The sequence below is a fragment of the Sitophilus oryzae genome, unplaced genomic scaffold (genome assembly GCF_002938485.1).
Source record: "Sitophilus oryzae breed Bouriz unplaced genomic scaffold, Soryzae_2.0 scaffold_377_pilon_pilon, whole genome shotgun sequence".
Taxonomy (NCBI): Eukaryota; Metazoa; Arthropoda; class Insecta; order Coleoptera; family Curculionidae; genus Sitophilus; species Sitophilus oryzae.
In genome coordinates, this window is record NW_022146948.1 from 293,961 (window position 1) to 316,146 (window position 22,186).

Below are 22,186 nucleotides of genomic sequence, written 5' to 3' on the forward strand. Positions count from 1 at the left end.
AATGATGACAGGTATTGATAATTTCGATTTCAAATATAATAGTTACTTGTAGCGATTTTTATTAAGAGACCTTTTTTACGTTAAAAACGGCGTAAATGTATATCTTTTTACTTAGTAATTTTATACAGGTACAGACGAAAAGTTATTACTCTTCAAACCAGTTAAAAATATGTAGGTGGCGCCCTCTACAAGTAGGAGAGTAGAGATATTGACATCAAAATCAAATTTCTCATATCAAAAAACTCCCAGACACCAAATTTCATCTAAATATTGACATTCCTTCAGAAAATATTGGGAAAAATTCAAAATAAAAATGAAATTTCTATACCCTGTATCTCCGAAATGAAGCATTTTAGGACATACATTTATACGAACTTTTTTACTTATTTTTATCTGCAGAATATGCTGCCGAAGTTTCCGGGATACAGTTCGGACCACCCTGTACATTTCTAATAACATTATTCTCATAGTTATACCACAGAATAATACCTTTTGTATTTGATAGATATATACAGTTTAAAGTAATTTGTAGTTATTGATTGTACCTGTGTGTGTGAAAATGCGACATAATCTGTCCAACTAGACAGTATTAGATTTTGATAGACGATTTCGAAAAAATGCAGAACTAATTTACTATTTATCAAAATATCGATATGTAATTTATGACATTAAACATTTTTCAAAAATCGAGCCCATGACATTAAAGTCGATTTTCTGTATCTAGTCAGGAAATAGATGTTCTTTGTTAAAACTGACCAATTTCAACCATCTACTATAAAAATTGCGCTCGAGAAACCATTTTTTGATTTGCCCTCTGCAGGCCGATTTCAACATTTCAACACCACAATCGATGAGTCCTGCAACGAGGCGCGCTTGCAACGATTAATCGGAGCCAAGCGAACAATAGAATAAACCTGATAATACGATTACTAGCAATCGAATTGATAATTAATTAAAAAGTAAATACCCAGTAGATATATTAACCGATAAAAACAAACGGAATTTACACCAAGGTCAGAGTCGATAGCGACCAGCAGCGGTGGATTACTCTCCATTCGTATTTAATTTAAAAAAAGCCAGAGATTATGTAGAGTCGCGTATAGGAAAAGCGCTCAGTAAGTGAGGTTAGGCGTTGAGGCGAAGGCACAGAATTTAGCGTTCTAGCACAGATAACATATAACTAGTGGTTCTAGGTTCTATCGTTGATTGAAGAAATTCTTTCAATCAACGGTTCTATTTTATGGCGAAGGCGCGCGTTGGTATGGGCCCACTGATTGGAGCGATCGACGAGGGCACGTCCAGTGCCAGATTCATTCTGTTCAGGTAAGAAAAAAGTGATCGTATGCAACTATTCGATGCAGGAGAAAATTTTCTGCTAAAAATATCGATATTATTTTTATTCGTTGGAGATTAGCGACATCTGTCGCCTTATAAAATGTTCATTTATTTTATATCGTAACAACTTTCTTATTTCGTATGCACTTCAAAAAGTCCATGTCTAATGTCAAACAGGAGAATTTGATACATGAGTTAAAACAATACTTATTTTTAAAACACAGTTATATAAATAACTATTTTGATTTTTTAGTTCATAGTTGACATTTAACTTTAGAAGATAGATAGTGACATTTAACTTTAGAAACTTATTTTTCTTCTGCATTATACCGGGTGCGTCTCAAAAGTCACTCACCCCTATAACTTCTTTATTTTTTCACTTAAAAAAACGAGATTTGGTATGTTAGTATATGACATAAATTAGGATTGATTGTTTTCGGTCACTTCCTGTTCCACCGGAAATGACTACAACTGTTGATTTTTAAATGGCATGCTCGGTATTTTTTTACTTTATTCGATAGAAAATAACACTCTAAATAGAATGACATATCATATGTCAATTTTTGACATTTTCGCATATGGTTTATTTGAAATTATAACTTGGTGCTTGTAACGAAATTTTGACTCGAAATACCAAGTGTGTGGTATCAAATTATTCGTAAAAAATGCTTTTTCCAAATATGCTAATGAGCCACCCTCGTTCCATTAAAAAAAATTGAGATATGATTAAAAATACGATTTGAGCATTTTCTAACTAGCCAGGGCAAGACACTATAACAACATTAGACGATCAAATCTATTTTCCAAGGCTCTTTGATTAAGAATTAGTGTTTTTAACATAGCCATGGCACTCTAGATTGAATTTTTAAATACGATTTTTTATTAAGCGAAAATGTCAAAAGTTGACATGTGATATGTCATTCTATTCAGAATGTAATTTTCTATCGAATAAAGTAAAAAAATACCGAGGGGCCATTTAAAAATCAAAAGCTGTAGTCATTTCCGGTGAAACAGGAAGTGTCCAAAAACAATTGAATACGTCAATCAATCCTAATTTATGTCATATACTAACATACGAAATCTAGTTTTTTTAACTGAAAAAATAAAAAAGTTATAAGGGTGAGCCACTTTTGAGACGCACCCGGTATTGTTTTTGATTTCTAGTAGATAACTAAATTCACTGGGTTATTATTTTTAAATTATATTTATATCAATTTATTTTAAGAAAGTTTGATAGATACAGTGATATCAGAGAAATATCATTAATATAAAAAACGAGGAAATAAAATAAAATTTTATTTATTTTTAATAATATTGTGGAACATAATAGTTTAGTTATGCTATAGAAATATATTTAATAATTATACCGTATAATTGAAAAAAAAACTGCATCTAGTTGGCTGGAAAATGTCGATCGATGACGTGTCCCATGTAAATTTAGATATAAAATGACAGCGATTTTCATTCCATAGCCATCGCTGACGCCTTTTTTTTCGATCGTACGGTACATTTAGTGTATATGTTACGCTCATTAGTCGAATTCGGGCAATGCCCGAAAAAAATACGCAAATCTGGTTTTGAGCAAGGAATATTTCCCAAACCCGGAAAATCAATTAACCAATGATTTAACACCCTCCAAATAACCACGCTAACCAACTCGCCAAATAACTAAACCAATCCAACCAAAAAGAGTGAAACCAATTAATGCAATCAAATCATACTATAAGCAAAAAAAATAATCGAATAAAATTAATTTTTCGGGTTTGGGAAATATTCCTTGCTCAAAACTAGAGTTCTGTATTTTTCTCGGGCATTGCCCGAATTCGACTATTGAGCGTAATATATACAGTTTAAAGTAATTTATAGCTTATCGTCGATATGTAACTATACAGGGTGAGTCTTAAATAAGTACAAATATTTTCAGCGCTGGTAGATCTCGATAAAAGAAACATATTTTCTCTTTACCAATTTTTTTTATTTTTTACCAATTATTTTCTTTACCAAGGTTTTTCAAATAAGTCCAAAATAACCGAGTTATTTTACTTTCAAAAGTTCCAAAAAATGATTTTTTGCTTAAGTTTTGAGAATCACTGGATCCTTTTTATGTTTTCTGTCTTGTAAATTTAATCTACTACATATTATGTTGCCTTATTATCAAGAAATTATGTTTTTAACTAACCAAAAATTTTTTCAAGAAGTTCCAAGTTCTTTTTCGCCAAAAAAACTCATAATCGTGTTTTGGGGGTCGAAATATACTACCACTAAAAATAATTGTACTTATTTAAGACTCGCCCTGCATAAAATATATCCGCGGCAAGACAGTATTTATAATTTTGGTACACGGAAATAATTTACTTCATTATGAAATTGACAGACAAAATTAATCACTGTAATATCACTTCTTTTTAAAACATCGTTATACAGGGTGAGTCTTAATAAAAAGAAAGAAATAAGTGCATATATTTTTAAGGGTTATAGAATTTTGAAATTTTGGAATTTTTTGAAAAAAAAATCAATAGAGGCTGTATACTTTTGTTGATTTTTTTTAAATTTTAGTTAAAAAATTAATTATTCTAATTTATATTATATTATTATCTGTATTGATATATTGTTGACTATTTCTGGTCTTTAACCTAATGAAAACCTATAGATAATAATGCTTAGCCTTTGTCACTTAATTAATGATAAAGGCGCTGTTGATCCATAAATAAAATAAACTTTAAAAATTTAAAATTACGAATTGTGGGTCGATTAGCCACATATAGATTTTTTATAAATAATACCAAAGAATATTATAATACCGTTTACAGTTGTACAAAACTGTAGGAAAATTTGAGTATAAGTTTGTTTAAATTTAAATTAGCATATGTTTATAAAATAAGTATACACGCACGACTTTATTAATTTCATTTCAGTGAAGATGCTCTGAAATACATATGGAAAAGTTTTATTAAATCAATATCTATACAGGGTGTTTCTCATATAAAGTAACTCTGATGTTATTATAGATATCTTTATGAAATTATGAAGTACAAATGTATATATTTTGTTATACTCTTATAGATATCTTTATGACAAATGAAGTGCAAATGTTTTTTGTTTTTCTCTAAATTTTTTGTTTTCCAAAATATTTCTGTTACGCTACTGATCCACGTGTTTTCTCTTTTATTAATAGAACTGGTTCTATTTTTATGAAGTTGTTGATATTTTTAATTACGAAATGCTAATTATTTTTTGATGGAAACCGTAACGTTACTTATACAGAAGTAGATCGTTTTGTGTTTTGGGTTAGGATGGATATACATTTTAAAAAACAAAATTACAAATTCAAATGGTTCCTGTGTTAAATCGAACCAATGTGTATTTATTATTTTAAATAACTTTCATACTTTCAAAAATATCATCTAGGTATACCATTGTGGCGGGTTAATTTTTTGGAAAAAGTCCGATTTTTTATCTTTTCGCTACTGGAAAAATCTAGAAAATAAAAAAGTGATTTTATTTTGTAAACACAACACCGTTGAATCCAAAAGGAAACCAGCTTGTCAGTGACTTTTTATTAGTAATAAGAATTTGCCTGGCCGACAATGAATTCTTAACGTTTAAGGAATAATATTTTTTATTATTAGTAATTTAATCCGTTAAGACTATTTATTAGTCCTTTTTAATAAATTTTATAAACATATTTTATTTCAGTAATTGAAGCTATTCAAGAGAGGCTATACTTTTGTTGTAAGAAAATTTTAGAAACAATTGAAAATTTAAAATTCTAATAGGTACTTATTAAACTTTAAGATAAGATACAAATATCGCAATAACAGGAATAATAATATGACTTTTCATCATTGATAAGGACTCAATTATTCACTTTCTATAAAACATATCTCAAAATATTTGTAATAGCCATAGAATTAGTAGGTACTTCGTAATAGCTATATGGCTTAATATGCGTTTATGATACACCTATACGAAATGAATTGCAAAACAAGGTGATAAAAGTACGACATTATTGAATTCTAGGCGAGGAACGGGTTCAGTGTTGTTCGTTAATTATTTCCATAAAGTCATATCTTTTATGACATATAAAATAATATAAATGCATCAGGGGCGTGCGGTCCATTGAAGCGGGGGAAGCGCTGCTTCCTTATATAGAGACAAAAAGAAACTAAGTTTCTAAATTAATAATTTATAGCAATTAACAACAGTCCCGTAATTGAACATGCCTAGAGAATCTTGGCAGGACTATCTCTAAATGCAAAACTGGACAACTCTTAAAGGCCTCCCACGATTAAATTGAACGAACCGTATTGTAAGCAATGAATCAATTCCCATGATTCTTTGAACGTAGAGAGCAAAAAAAATTAGCGTAGAGCTGTAAAAATGAACGAGTCGCATTGTGATCCGTGCTGGCCACTCTTCGCTTGAACTAACCGTATTCTCAGCGGTAAATTGAGTCCTACGATTCATTGTTGATCCTCGTTCAAATAAACGACTCGTTCAATCTTTGTCCACCTCCATACTGGAATATGTTGACACACTGTAGGCTGAGATCAGATCTGTAGAGGATAAGTCTGGGGTGGAAGACACCGAATTCCAACTCGTACGTTATGTATATCTTTTTTTAAGATGGAAAAAGGCCATTTACGGCCGGAGTGTCGGTGCTTACCTCTAGTCCTACCCACCATCTATACTCAAAACTGACCCATTTCGATACCACGGGACGTTTGTTCAAGAGAGGCCACTGTCTATGTCACTACCTGCTTCATTCAACTGTTTCCTTTTCATTATATCTCTCAACATATTCCAGATTACTTCTATTTATTCTCTCCAGAATTGCTTCATAATGTTTATATTTAATGGCTCTCTCCCAAATTTAGAACGCGTACAAGATGGTGGAGTGCACGACCGTGGCCATGCAGAACCTTTCTTTTGCCGGCTCGAGGCCCACTAATGTTAAGTGTAATTCTCGTCAGTTGTCTAATGATAACTGACATAATATGTAAAGATACCGTATGATCGAAAAAAAAACGGCGTTAGCGATGGCTATGAAATGAAGATCGCTATCATTTTATATGTAAATTTATATAGGAAATGTCATCGATCGTCATTTCCCAGCTAACTGGACACCGTTTTTTTTCGATCAAACGGTACTTGATAGTCTTTTGCGGTCTAATATCGTATCCAGCTATATTAAAAAAATATAATAGTTGTCCTATATGTTTTCCTGCTCTACCAAAAGCAGGACCAGGTTGAGTTGTTTGAGAAAAATATGCTGGATTTATCAACTCAATGAAGAAAACACAGTGAAGGTTCTTTAATGTGGAACCCACTCTTGATGAAATACAAAATACAATAATGAGGGAAATAGGCATTTAGAGAATATTAAGAAAATAAACAAGGGAAATTTTGAAAACAAATAATAATCTTATTACTGTTTGTTGGAGGTGGTATCTTTGGAGGTTGGTATCTTTGGTGTTAGACAACAAAATAAAACACTAATTCACCCCAGCACACCAAAACACTTTATTTTGGCACTGGCCGCGCGTTTTGCTACAATTTTAAATTTACCACAATACATCAAAACACCTTATCTTTAAACACCGGACGCGCGTTTAGCTAACCACGGCATGTTATCATTATCAGCAGATGATCATAAACTAATCGAGTGTTGATCATTTGCTAATGATGGATAAAAAGTTAAAAAACATCACCTTTTTCCGTCAGTATTAATGTCACAAACAATCTTCTTATAAAGTAATACAATTGGAAGTTAGACCTAAAAACTGATTGTATGTAACCTTTAGTAACTTATTTTAAATTTCAAATGTAAATTTCTTTTACTAATTAATAACTAACCAGTTCTGTAATCTATTTAGGGCCGGTACTACGGAAGTTGTAGCATCACATCAGCAATCTCTGGCTCAGATTTTTCCCCAAGAAGGATGGGTGGAACAGGATCCTATGGCTATTATGGAAGTAGTCACAATCTGTATAGAAAAGACAATTGATAAACTTATTGCTTTGGGAGGAAGCGTCAATGATATCAGTGCAGTAGGTAATATATTTTAAGTTATGTCAATTAAAAAATATTTACAGAATTGTGTAAAACAATAGATTTGTTGAGTTTCGTTGCTAGCTATTAAAATGTTACTTCATTATATTATGTAATTATCTATTATTTTGATAAAACTTCTAAACTTCAAATTGAAACCTTTGATGTTTAAACATAAATTCATATAAATCTACTGCAATACACCAGACATGATCATAAGGAGATTATCAATAGCTATTTCTTAAAAAGTTTCTTTTTGAAATTGTTTTAAGGCGGGTTGACTTGGACTTTATACCAAATGGAAGTGTACTTGGACTTTAGACTAAATCAAACGGATGCTGCTATATACTACTACTAGCGTGTACCCGCGACTTCGTTCGCGTCGAATTAATCAATTGTAATGGTGATGATAAAGAACAAATTATGCGTGTCCAAGCGTTTTCCCGAAAGACTAACCGTTTTTTAAATAACAAATATGGTAATATTTGAGGGGCGTTTTCACCCTCTTGAAATTTGAGTTTCGAAAAATCCCTTCTTATCGAACCTCTACATCCTAAAGTCAATCCGTTTTCCAAAAATCAGCTTTTTACGTCAAGCGCTTTAAGCAGGATCGCGATTAATCAATGACCAGATTTTTCGAAACACCCTGTATACATTTTTAAAAAATCTTAAAATATATAAAAAAACAAAATAAAATATACGGGTTTAAGCGTCTTTTCGGAAACTTGGCCGTTTTTTAAATAAAAAATATTGTAATATTTGAGGGGTGCAGGTGGTTTCACCCCCTTGGAACTGGAATTTCGAAAAATCCCTTCTTATCGAACCTCTACACCGTAGAATCAACCTGTATGCCAAAATTCAGCTTCTTACGTTGTTTGAGCCTAGGATCGTGATTAATCAGTGAGTCAGTCACTTAAGGATTTTATATATTAGTATAGATACTGTATACATGGATGCTGTGCACATCTCACTTATACGCTACTTCTATCGTATCAGCTGTTTTATCTAAATCGAGTTGGAAGGTTTCGTAGCATAGTTAGTAAGTTGGCATCCAGCCTACTTACTTTAATGCTAAAAACATAACTGAGACGCGCGCCGTATTTTTATAAGTACAATTGTACTAGAAAAATATGCCGTATCATCAGCATCAGCATCCAAGTGTATGTACCATTGCGATAAAAAAAAAGTAGTACAACAAAATATGATTTAATCTGCTGGTCTATATTCTTGTGTCAGTGTCATGTAATTTTTCAAAAATGCTTAACTTCAGAGCAAAATTCGATTATATTAACGATTAAGGGATGGGGTTCCCATAAGGGACATTGCAGATGCATTAGGGATAAACAAAAAAACAGTATTGTTGGCTAAATCCAAAATTCAATATAATTCAAATATCCTTCTAGACCAGGAGTTCTGTCTGGGACTACTAATTCTGGTACTACTTTTTTTTTATCGCAATGGTACTTGGACCAAGTAACTTGGTTCAAATACACTTGGACTGTGTGATCCTGTCTTTATAATAACGTTGCGCGCGTTTCACTGGTACGCTGCTTGTATCGTATTAACTGCTTTATCCAAGTCAAGTTGGAAGGCCTTCGTATCACCCAAGTAAAAATATAGGCTGGTGCCAACTTACTTGCCAACTCGACTTGGATTAAACAGTTGATACGATACAAGCAGAGTATGTTACAAGTGAGACATATGGCAGTATCCGTGTCCTTGGCCCAAGTTCACTTGGAACATGTGTAGTCAATATCAACTTATCGAATCGTTTGTTAGAAGTTTAAGTTAATAATTTAAAGAACTGTTTTGGTAATTTGGTGCATTGTGGTAGAATGGTGAATTTTTTTCGAAAACTTGTATTCTTAATACTTATACCGAAATTAATTATTAAGTAACGAAAGTCAGCAAAAAAATACATGAGAAAATAATAATGGTCATCTCTGTAATGATATAATATAGTTAATCAGTTAATAATGAATGAAAAGTTTCAATAAAATAAATATATAAAATTTTTGTGATGTGTAACATTTTAAGAATTATTATATAATTAAAATCGCAACAGTTCTAGTCGCAGCGATTTAAAAATCGTAATCGCAGTTTCAATTGTGATTGGAGAATCGCACTTTTGCTCATCTCTAGTTAATACCAATAAAAGTGATTTTTAGGTGTCACAAATCAACGGGAGTCAACTATAGTTTGGGAAAGATCAACTGGAAAACCACTCTACAACTCCATAGTATGGTTGGATGTTAGAACGTCAAGCACAGTGGACCAACTATTGGACAAGGTACCCAATAAAACAAAAAATAAAAACTACCTTAAACCGCTTTGTGGTTTGCCATTATCGCCATATTTTAGCGCAGTTAAGGTAAAATGGTTGATGGATAATGTACCAAGGGTCAAAAAGGCTATTGCTGCGAATGATTGCATGTTTGGAACCGTTGATTCGTGGATAATATGGAATCTTACTGGAGGCATGTATAAAATTTTAGTTATGCATTTCTTTTCATAACTTAGATAGATAAATTACTTAAAACAAAATATAAAAAAAACCTTATAAATTACGCCCCCCCTTATGTCGCCACTTTGTTTTTAGTCACTGTTTCTCTACACTATCCTGTTTGAGCTTTATTAAACTTTGGATAGCGTTTGGAGGAACGCGCACACTGACCAGAGTCACACGCGCCGCATTGACCGAAGAAAAATATTGTTTGTGTTACTTTCAATGAAGGTGCGCACACTAGCCAGAGCCGCACGAATCGCATCGACAAAAATGCGGCTAGCATTGTTGGGCCAGAATGATTTTCGGTCAATGCGGCTAGTGCTGCTGACGTCACACGCAATTCCTTCCACTATACGTGTGTAGCCGAATCGAACTAGCCGATGAGGAGAGTAGAAATATGTTAAGAGAGTTCGTAAATTTTTCATGGCTCATTTTAAAATATTCAAAAATTTTCAGTTCGTCCTCAATTAAATATGGTAATAATGTGTCGAATTCCCCTCCTATAAAGGTAAAATTTTTGATATTGTGAACCCATAACTTTCGATTCTTTCTCATGATTTCTTCTTCTTCTATTAGCAAGGAGCTCATAATTATTTCTTGTTCATTGTCATTGATTGTCGAGAAATATTAAAAAAACTCGCATATCACTGCAGACAGGATTCCGGAAGCGACTGATGAGAAATTTGATTGGCAAATACGGGTGTAGTAGGGGTAAAAAGACACAAAAGAGCGCATAATGCGGTGAGTGTGGCGCGTTCGGTACGGGTCAGTGTGCGCGACAAGAAAAAAAAGTGTGATTCAGTTAATCTACGGATTAATTAGTAGTTCTGACAACACTGTCCCCGGCAGCCACTGACTCTGTCGACTGAAAGCAGATCTATGATACAGTACTCTTTATTCGCTGTGCCGTAAATGACAGCGCAGCGGATCACATTAGCGCGCAGCGGCGCAGAGCTAAACTACATCTCGGAATTTTCGGACAGGGTGACGGTAACGCCAGCTACATCTCGGACAGGTTATGTGACACGACGTCGCCCATAAGGTTGCGCATCTTCTTATTTCTTCAATCAACGTTATGATAAAATAATCTCAGATAAAAAGCATCTATAATTTATTTTTTTTTTAATTTTGAGAGACGTTAAGCTGTAAAATTATAAAAAAAATAAAATTTAATTTGGAAATGGTCACATTTTAAAAACCACTCGGTATAGACTATGACTTTGGGGTATGTGTGTAATATGATTTTTTTGACAAAGTCCACTCAGCAAACACCATACACTATTCTGTTTAAAAAGATACATGTTTAATGTAAAGACACCGTATGATCGAAAAAAAAAACCGGCGTTAGCGATGACTGTGAAATAAAGATCGCTATCATTTTATTTGTAAAATTATATTTATACAGGGCGTCCCAGAAATAAGTGCAAATATTTTAACTGGTAGTATAGTTCAACCCCAGAAACACGCCTATGAGGATTTTTTCGAGAAAAAAAAAATTTGAAAATTCGAAATTTTTTGAAAAAATTTTTGGAATTTTTTTTAGTTTTTAGTTAAAAAACATAATTTCTTGATAATATGGCAACATAGGTATTAGATTAGATTTACAAGAAAGAAAATCCAGAAAAGATCCAGTGGTTCTCAAAATTTTAGCAAAAAATCATTTTTTTTTTTAATTTTCAAAGTAAAATAACTCTGTTATTTTGGACTTATTTGAAAAACGATAAAGAGAAAACATGCTTCTTTTATCGAGATCTACCACCCCTTAAAATATTTGCACTTATTTCTGGGACACCCTGTATATCCGTATCAGCCTATATATCTATAAAATATGTTTTAATATGTGTTTCTCGCATTTTAGAGTAAAAATTTGAAATAAAAGAGCTGAAATGTATCTTTTTTGAAACACTGGGTCCCCCTGTGTATTGAAATATCTATTTTTTAGGGATTAATGGTGGTCTGCATATCACGGACGTCACAAACGCTTCGAGGAGATGCTAATGAACATCGACACTTTGAAATGGGATCCAGTTCTTTTAAATTTCTTCGGAATTTCCAGCGGTATATTACCCAAAATTAAGTCAAGTTCTGAGATATATGGAAATGTTACAGTTGGCTCCCTGAACGGAGTTCCCATAGCTGGATGCGTGGGCGATCAACAAAGCGCCTTGTTGGGCCAACAGTGCTTACAAAGGGGAGAGGTACGATTAATTACGAGCCCTAACACTAAACATTCAGGAAAACAAAAATTTATTGAAAACTTTGATTTACACAAACCTATTATTAAACGTTATTAAATTTAAGAACTACAGTAACAATACCGGGTGCCTCTCAAAAGTCACACCCATATAACTTTTTTATTTTTTCAGATAAAAACACGAGATTTGGTATGTTAGTATATGACATAAATTAGGATTGATTGACGTATTCAATTGTTTTTGGTCACATCCTGTTTCACCGGAAATTACTACAACTTTTGATTTTTAAATGGCACTCTCGGTAATTTTTTACTTTATTCGATAGAAAATGAAATTCTGAAAGAATGACATATCATATGTCAACTTTTGATATTCGCGCTTAATAAAAAAATATATTTTAAAATTCAATCTAGAGTGCCGTGACTATGTTAAAAACACTAATTCTTAATCAAGGAGCCCTGGAAAAATAGATTTGATCGTCTAATGTTTTTAGTGTCTTGTCCTGGCCAGGAAATACTTAAATCGTATTTTTAATCATATCTCGATTTTTTCAAATGGAACTAGGGTGGCTCATTAGCATATTTGGAAAAAGCATTCTTTTACGAATAATTTGATACCACACACTTGGTATTTCGAATCAAATTTTCGTTACGAAACGTAAGTTATAATTTCAAATAAATCATATGCGAAAATGTCAAAAATTGACATATGATATGTCATTCTATTCAGAGTTTTATTTTCTGTCGAATAAAGTACAAAAATACCGAGGGTGCCATTTAAAAATCAAAAGTTGTAGTCATTTCCGGTGAAACAGGAAGGGAACGAAAACAATTGAATACGTCAATCAATCCCAATTTATGTCATATGCTAACATACCAAATATCGTTTTTTTAACTGAAAAAATAAAAAAGTTATAGGGGTGAGCCACTTTTGAGACGCACCCGGTATATTACAATGTATTATTTATACTGAGTATTTAATTAATTTGGTTTCTATATCATCATCATCAAAGATGTTAAGTCTACTATTAAATAACAGAAACATAATATCATCATGATCATCATTCTCAGCTTATTCAACCATTTCCAATTATGGTTAGGTCTCATATATTTAGATATTCTCTTTGTAGTTGGGCCTATTGTTGTCTATTATTATTATTGTATATTGTCTATTGCTATGCGAGCACAAGTTATCGCTAATTTCCTATTATCATGATCCCAAGTCAGGTTCGGTCTTCTTCTAGGTCTCTTAGTTCCTCGTGGGTACTACGCTGTAATTTTCGTGGTTTATCTGTTGTCTAACCTTCTTGCCAGGGGTCCTGCCCATTGCCACTTGAGGAATTTGATTCTGTGGATGACATCTATTACATGAGCTTTTTGTCGTATCCACTCTAATTTTATACGGTCTTTCTTGGTTATTCCTAGCATATTTCCCTCTATTGAATGTTGTGCGACCTGCAGTTTCCTTATAATGTCCGTTTTAAGTGTCCAAGTTTCGCATGCATAAGTCATGACTGGTAGTGCACATTGGTCGAATGTTTTCTTCTTTAGATAAAGTGGCATTTTAGATTTGAATGTGATTGAGTTTCTTCCACGAGTACTCCATGCTAACTTAGTTCTTCAGTTGATTTCTGCTAGTAGAGATTCCGAGCTGTGTATTAGTTGTCCCAAATATATGTATTCTTCTACTATTTTCAGTTTTATATCATTTACTAGAATGTCTTTTCTGTCTACTATTTCATTAAGTTTTTGCTAAATTAATTTTGAGACCTACTTTATTGCTGGCTCTATTTAGTTCCTTAATTTGTGTTTGTAGTTCTTCAGGACTATTTGACTATTAAGACTACGTCATCAGCGAATCTTAAACGGTTAAGATGTTCTCCATCAATTTTTAATCCTTTGTTGGTCCAGTCTCTAATATGAGGCGTCAAGTTGCAAAACCCGCCTTATCCCACAAACGTTGTTTCGAGATACTAAGCAAAAACTGTTTTAGCAAATGTTGAAGCGTTAATTTACAAAAAAACGTGTCCATTGAGTGGAATCATTGTTTTGTATCTCGTTTTTCTAGAAATAAAAATTAATATTTAATTAATAAACAGAAAAAAACACAAAAATAATTAGAATAAGTCGGGTTTTGTTGCAGTATGATCAAAAAATATTATAATTTGGTATGATGCATATTGGCTATGAAATGAAGAACACTGTCATTTTATATGTAAATGTTTATGGGAAATGTCATCGATTGTCATTTCATATATCATACGGTATTTGCAACTTGATTTATAAAATATACTAATTTATTAAAATTACGTACCTAAGGACTTGAAAAGACGTCAATAGTAATATTGTACTTGTGTAAAAAGTTTATGAAAAAATGCGGGATTTGTAACAATAATGACAATAAAAAATAACATATTTTAGGGCTTTTTATACTTTTAAGCTTAAGCGTAAAAGTGCTTTACTTTTATGCCTAGATCTGTGCTTAGGCGTGAAAATTACTTTTGTATATTGTCACGTTACAAAAATTAATACTTTGGTTGTGACGTTTGAAAAAAAAAACTTTTCGGACAGTTTATTTTTTTAATGCAAAATTTTATACCAGTTCATTGCATAACCTTACTTATTTCTTTTCTGTTATACCGGGTGCGTCTCAAAAGTGGCTCACTCCTATAACTTTTTTTATTTTTTCAGATAAAAAAACGAGATTTGGTGTGTCAGTATATGACATAAATTAGAATCGATTGACATATTCAATTGTTTTAGGTCACTTCCTGTTTAACCGGAAATAACTACAACTTTTGATTTTTAAATGATACCATCATCGGTATTTTTTTACTTTATTCGATAAAGAATGACACTCTGAATAGAATGACGTATCATATGTCAGCTTTTGACATTTTCGCATATGATTTATTTGAAGTTGTAACATGCGGTTCATAACGACAATTTGACTCGAAATACCAAGTGTGCGGTACCAAATTATTCGTAAAAAATGCTTTCTCCAAATATGCTAATTAACCACCCTTGTTTTGAACCTGTTTACCGTAATTTGAAAAAAATAAAATGTGATTAAAAAAACATCTTTTAAACGGCCAGGACAAGACACGAAAAACATTAGATGATCAAATTTATTTTTCCCAGGCTTTTTGATTAAAAATTAGTGTTTTTAATACAGCCGTGGCACTTGTAGATTGAAATTTAAAATACGACTTATTTAAGCGAAAATGCCAAAAATTGGCATATGATATGTTCTTTTCAGATTTCTTCATTCATTTTCTTCATTCTTTTTAGAGTGTCATTTTTTATCGAATAAAGTAAAATATATACCGAGGGTGCCATTTAAAAATCATAAGTTGTAGTCATTTCCGGTGAAACAGAAAGTGACCAAAAACAATTGAATTCGCCAATCAATTGTTATTTATGTCATATACTAACATACCAAATCTCGTTTTTTACCTGAAAAAATAAAAAAGTTATAGTTTATAAACTACTTTTGAGGCGCGATATACAGTTTTATACGTACCCATTTCCTTTTCTATGTTTTATCAACTCTGCCTCTAATAGGGCCATTATTGTCTCCGAATTAGTAAATAGTATTAAATATATTTTTATATTTTCAGGCAAAAGCTACTTATGGCACAGGCTGTTTTCTATTGTATAACACTGGAACAGTAAAAATTAACAGTTCACATGGATTAATAACTACAGTTGCCTATCAACTGGGACCAAAAAGTCAAGCCATTTATGCATTGGAAGGTACATTACAATGTAAAATATTCTTTTAGTGTAAGAAGTAAACGAGTAATGCATACAATTGAAGAAAAAAAGCTATGGAATTGGAAGTGAAGGTGCTGCCATTTTTTATGTAAAATTATGTAGTGAATGTAGCTATCGTCATTCCCAAATCAACTTAACGTCGCTTTTTTTCTATATATTATGCGTGGTGCTACAAATTCGAGGTACGAGCATTGGTATCTCGGAAACCGTAATAGATACGAAGATGGTTAAATTGGGGCAAAGTTGCGCCTTGGGCTGTTCACCCAGATGCCATCAAAAAAGTTTTAAAAATTTCAAGGATTGCTGAGTTTTTTGGAAAAAATGGATTTTTTTGAAAACTAATTTTATTTTTTCCTGTCGTTACTTTTTAGAAAATCAAAAAACTAATTGCACATTCTCATAGCCACTTTATTAGGGCTACCTGAGAGTATTTTTAGATTTTCAAATTAGCTGATAATTTGTGAGATACAGAGGCCAATTTAATTTTTTTAAATACGGACCTGCGTTTTTTGTTTCAGATTTTGTAAGTTTCCTGAGTACAATGATATGCCACACTTTATACTTTTTTTTTGTTTTGGGTACCTTAACAGCAACAAAACTATTTAATTATTATTTAAAAAAAAATTCAAGTCCTAAATTTAAATTATTTAATCTGATTATATTCATCGCAACAATATTGATCAGTGCTAATTAACATTGAATAAAGAAAATTGAGCCAATTGAAAGATTCAAATAAATAATATCCAGATCAGCAATTTAAAGATATTATTCTTAACTTTTCTTATTGTGAATTTGAAATTCTCAGTGTACGATCTAATAATTTGCATAATATTAATCGTAGTTATTATGAATAAATTAACTTCTACAAACTAGTTTCTAATGCTTTACATAGTCTACATGTTCGAAAGGGTTACCACCCTCCCTATTGCACAGATATATTTATTTATTTTTCGTTCAATTTTATTCATAGCTTTTGAATAGATCTTCTTCTTATACTTTCGAATGCATTTTATACTCTTTATTGTAACTACCGATATGTTGATTTCACTTTTTTGTAAAATTTGGACCTGTCGAATTACTTGACGTTATCAGACGGTCCAGGAACCTCGCTGGTCATTACACTGCTCTACCATGTCCAATCCATCTTCCGGGGAAATGATTTGATTGTTTATATTACATTTTATTTATATTATTTTTTATTGATTTATTGCATTTGATTTTCCGTATTCAACCCACGTCATTCTTAAGTTTGAAAGCATATCAATATTGTAACGATGAATATATTAAATATTAAAAAAAAACAGAGCCGGACTTGAAATTTGTTTAAATAAATTGTGTCTAAATTTCCAACACAAAAATAATATTAAGTGTGGCATATCATTGTACTCAGGAGAGCGAGTTCTTTCAAAATCTGAAATAAAAAATGCAGGTCCGTATTTAAAAAAAATAAGTTGGCCTCACAAATTATCAGTTGATTTGAAAATCTAAAAATACTATCTGATAGCTCTAATAAAGTGGCTATGAGAATATGCAATTAGTTTTTTGATTTTCTAAAAAGTAACAACAGGAAAAAATAAAATTGATTTTCAAAAATATCCGTTTTTTCCAAAAAACTCAGCAACCCTTGAAATTTTTAAAACTTTTTTGATGGCATCTTGGTGAACATCCCAAAGCGCAACTTTGCCCCAATTTAACTATGTTCGTATCTATTACGGTTACCGAGTTACCAATGCTCATACCTCGAATTTGTAGCACCCTGTATATATAATCAAAAACCTTTCTACCCGAAGGTGTAAGGTATACTAAATTAAATAAATTCACTTAATTGCTATACTATACACAAATTGTTTCCATTTATTTTTGTCTCTTGCTAAACTTTTGGCTTCTGTTAATGTTAGTCCTCTATCCTGCACTATCTTCTCTATTGTGTCATTCCATGTTTTAGTTGGTCTTCCCCTTGATCTCGTTCCCTGCATTTTAGCTTCCCACACGCCTTTTACTGGTATGTCTATATAATAACAAAATTATATAAGAGTTTCTTGCCTTGAACTGCTAATATAGAAATTAATTCCACGCTGTGCTCGTCATAATGTGGATCAACCTGCTCTCACTACCGGTTTCGGGGCCCTACCCCATCATCAGGTGAGCTTGGGTATTTCCACAAAACGACGAGCACAGCACAGAGTATATAAATACACGACTTGTCGTAAAGTAGCCGTAAGATAATAAGTCCCGCATCGCGAGATAGCGGCCTGCGTGCAATGGTAGTACTTTCGTACCACCGAGGCACAACTATCGATGGTAAATAAAGGCTTTTTTCGGCAAGCCCAAATTATATAATAGAAAATAAATTTCTTGCAGTTTTTAGGTATATAATATAATTATATAAGAGTTTCTTGGCTTGAACTGCTAATATAGAAATTAATTCCACGCTGTGTTCGACATAATGTGGATCAACCTGCTCTCACTACCAGTTTCGGGGCCCTACCCCATCATCAGGTGAGCTTGGGTATTTCCACAATATGTCGAGCACAGCGCAGAGTATATAAACACGACTTGTCATAAAGTAGCGGTAAGATATTAAGTCCCGCATCGCGAGATAGCGGCCTGCGTGCAATCGTAGTACTTTTGTGGAAATACCCAAGCTCACCTGATGATGGGGTAGGGCCCCGAAACCGGTAGTGAGAGGTTGATCCACATTATGACGAGCACAGCGTGGAATTAATTTCTATATTAGCAGTTCAAGGCAAGAAACTCTTATATAATTTTATTATATACCTAAAAACTGCAAGAAATTTATTTTCCATTACAATATATAATAACTATATATGTATTTCTATATAGAATTATTTATTACTATATTTATATTAAATATTGTAGAATATGTATTAATAAATTCCAATTATAATACAAATAGGATTGAAATTTGAATGTATTTAAACATTACTTTGAATTTTGAATGTGGTAGACAATGATTCAGTATTAAAACTAAAAGAGTTTCGGACTTCCATTGTCTTTATTTATTTTGCTTACACAACGTTTCGGTCAGAACTACCACTGACCGTTATCAAGAGTTCACACTTGATAACGGTCAGTGATAGTTCTGACCGAAACTTTGTGTAAGCAAAATAAATAAAGACAATGGAAGTCCGAAACTCTTTTAGTTTCATATAAACATTATATCGAACATATGAAGAGTAAAATAGCTCTTTAATATTCGCCTTAAGAGTAACTCTTACCTTTAAAAGTATAATATTCACGTGTGTTTTTTTATGATGACAAACTATTTTAGATAAAAATGTTCTCATTTTTTTCTGTCATAATACAAAGCACACTTGATCATACTTTAAGTTATAAGAAATGGTAAATAGATCAATAATTATTTGAAGTATCAAAACTGTTATGTAGGATCGGTGGCAATAGCAGGAGCAGCTTTGAATTGGTTGAGAGATAATTTGAATATACTTCCGAGTTTTGGAGAAGCCCAAACAATTGCCGAGCAAGCTAATGTAGAATCTGGAGAAGTTTACTTCGTTCCGGCATTTAGTGGTCTCTATGCTCCTTACTGGCAACAAGAAGCCAGAGGGTAAGAGTGTAATTTTTAACTCTATTTCTAGTTATATTTATTATCATCACATCCTATCACCAGTAAAATTGTTTTTGGACTAACATACGCTTTAGATGCGCTAAAAAAATAAATAATACTACTTAAAAATTATAACAAATTATTACTCTTATTATATCGAACTTTTTTAAAATTAAAATTATAATTTTTATCAACAATAATTTATTTTATTTATAGGGTTATTGTTGGTATAACAGAAGAGACAGACGCATCTCATATCGTTAGAGCTACTTTAGAAGCTGTGTCTTATCAAACGAGGGACATATTGGAAGCAATGAACAAGGATTATGGGTCTCATCTGAATGTTTTGAAGGTACTAAATCTGTAGACAAATATTAGTAATAATGGTCTTTCTCATGCAAAGGAAAATGTGAGATAATTATCGAAATACATGTCTAATTTTCTTGTAAATAAATATAAATATAGTATAGGCTTGGTGAATTTCAGTTGATTTCAAAAAAATCCGACAGCATTTTCGCTATGTATTTCACGCCGTCCCGGTTACAGTTCATGTTGATTGGATTAAAATAATATTGAAATCGTGGCTTTGTCATAATATTTAGGTATTTTAGTTTTTTGCTAGTGCAGTTATTGAAACTATAAAACACTCAGGTACGAGGTTTGTGTGATGTAACGCTGTTTCGGGTGGTAAAAAATAAGTCAAAAAGAATCCGAACTAGGCGTCATATTGTGCTGTGACAATTTTAAATGTTAATAAAATCGGCGAAAAAAATGTCAACACGAACAGGAGAGCGTAATTAGGGCGTTGTTGGGTGCAATAGTATTCAGTAACTCAACTTTCCCGGATATTCAACTCTCCCGAAACAACATTTTATAGCTTCATAGTTTCTCACATTCTCACACGGATTTGATCAAAAGAAAAATTGATTCAAGCAGTTCGACTAAACAAGTGGGTAAACAAAGTGCTCGTTACATAATCAAAAATTAAATAGACATACCTAATACCTATGCTATGAAAAGATAAAATATAATTTACAATATTAATAGTATACTTTTTTTAATCAAGTAGTGATTAAATGTTTTATGAACATCTTTTAAACTTATAATTGTGTACCTTTAAAAAATTTTGTTATAGCCGAAATAGCTCCAATTATGAGTCCACTAGCAAAACCGCTGCGTAAAACCCTTGATAATGTATAAAGTAAAACTATGCTCGCTATATACCGTAGCTGAAATCATCTAAAAAGTTTTTTTAGGTGGAATAATAAATAATAATACAAGTTAGCCTTCTGAAGATATCAAAATATTTACTATTTTATTTTTATTGTTAGAATTTTTACAAATTATACTTCCCAACACTTTTAGAATTATTAAATAATAAAATTTTCGTATATGTACTCGCTATTTAAACCCGTGTATTTGTATACTAAGGGTTGGCATTTCTGGTCTTGGGTGCCGGTTTTCATGTGTACGAAGAGTACGGTCAACACGCTTAGTAAAATAAGATATACTGAATAAAGACAGAAGGCGAGTATTTTCCCAAGCGCAGGGAATCTAGCGTCAGATTAAGTAGTTATGTAATAAATACTTCGTATTTTTTCTCACTCCGACTTACTAGATTGCCATAACGACTCACTCCTATACATGTAAACGCCGACCCAAAGGTTCGCTTGCCAGCGGGGTATATGAGTTGTTTACGATATTCTCCGATGGTGGCAGCACCGGCGGCCACCAAGCCTATAATAGATAGGGATTTATTACACTGATCTGCATGAAAATCTCATACCATTCATTCCGATTCTTATGTAAAGAGCCTCCTGAATCTAAATATGACCAATAATTTGAAAATATTTGTATTGACTTTATTAGGTAGACGGAGGAATGACTGCTAATTCATTGCTAATGCAAATGCAAGCCGATTTAGCCGGTGTCACGGTAGCCAAACCATCAATGGCTGAAAGTACCGCATTGGGAGCTGCTATGGTAGCGGGTGCTGCAGTTGGGCTATGGGACCTGAGCAATCCCATGAGCATACCCATCGATAAATGGTCGCCACAACTGTCAGAAGATGAGAGAGATATGAAATACTCCAAGTGGAAGTTGGCTGTGGAGAATGCAATGGGATGGGACGTACTTTGATTTTAATTTATAATTGTTGTATTAAGAAGTTATTTTTTTCTGTATTAAAATAAGTATAGATGTATGTATTAAAGTACAATCAATGCAATTTATGAATGCAATAATGATATTTAAATTGAATTGTTAAATATATTGTATTTTTCAAACGTCAGTAAGAGCATTATTAAGGGATGTCTGTTCAGCGGAAGAATTTATGACATAAATAAATAAAAGAATGCAGTGACCAAGCGTCACTTAATGTTAAATTAAACAATTCTTTGTCGCAATTTTGTCGTAAAACATGAATGTTTCTGTCTTGTCTTTGTTTTGTCTGCTTGGTCTGGACCCGGCATTTTTGTTAAGAAATGTCTTAACAAAAACAAGACCGGAGTCATTGAAACAAGAGAAAGAGTGTATCTACCAGGTATCTTGTGAATGCGTTGCATTGTATATTGGGCTAAACCGGGGCGGATATAGAAATTTATTCTAGGAGGGCCCAAATAAAAAGTAATTTTTAACTCAAAAGCCTTAAAAAATATTTAACACAATTTATAGATGTAGGGGGGTTCCTGGGCTCTATGTGTCCCCTTCTGTATCCGCCACTGGGACTAAACATCC

The 22,186-nt window shown here is 32.5% G+C and overlaps 1 protein-coding gene across 1 annotated transcript; it reads left to right on the forward strand.

Moving 5' to 3' along the window:
- The first annotated feature begins 989 nt into the window (after positions 1–989).
- Positions 990–21,738, forward strand: LOC115885204 (glycerol kinase-like). The gene is given in 9 exon segments (XM_030904032.1): positions 990–1,323; positions 7,212–7,390; positions 9,556–9,864; positions 11,836–11,880; positions 11,883–12,091; positions 15,708–15,843; positions 19,273–19,450; positions 19,667–19,802; positions 21,320–21,738. Coding segments are annotated over 9 exon segments (1,545 nt in total). The 5' UTR covers positions 990–1,240; the 3' UTR covers positions 21,590–21,738.
- Positions 21,739–22,186: the final 448 nt, after the last annotated feature.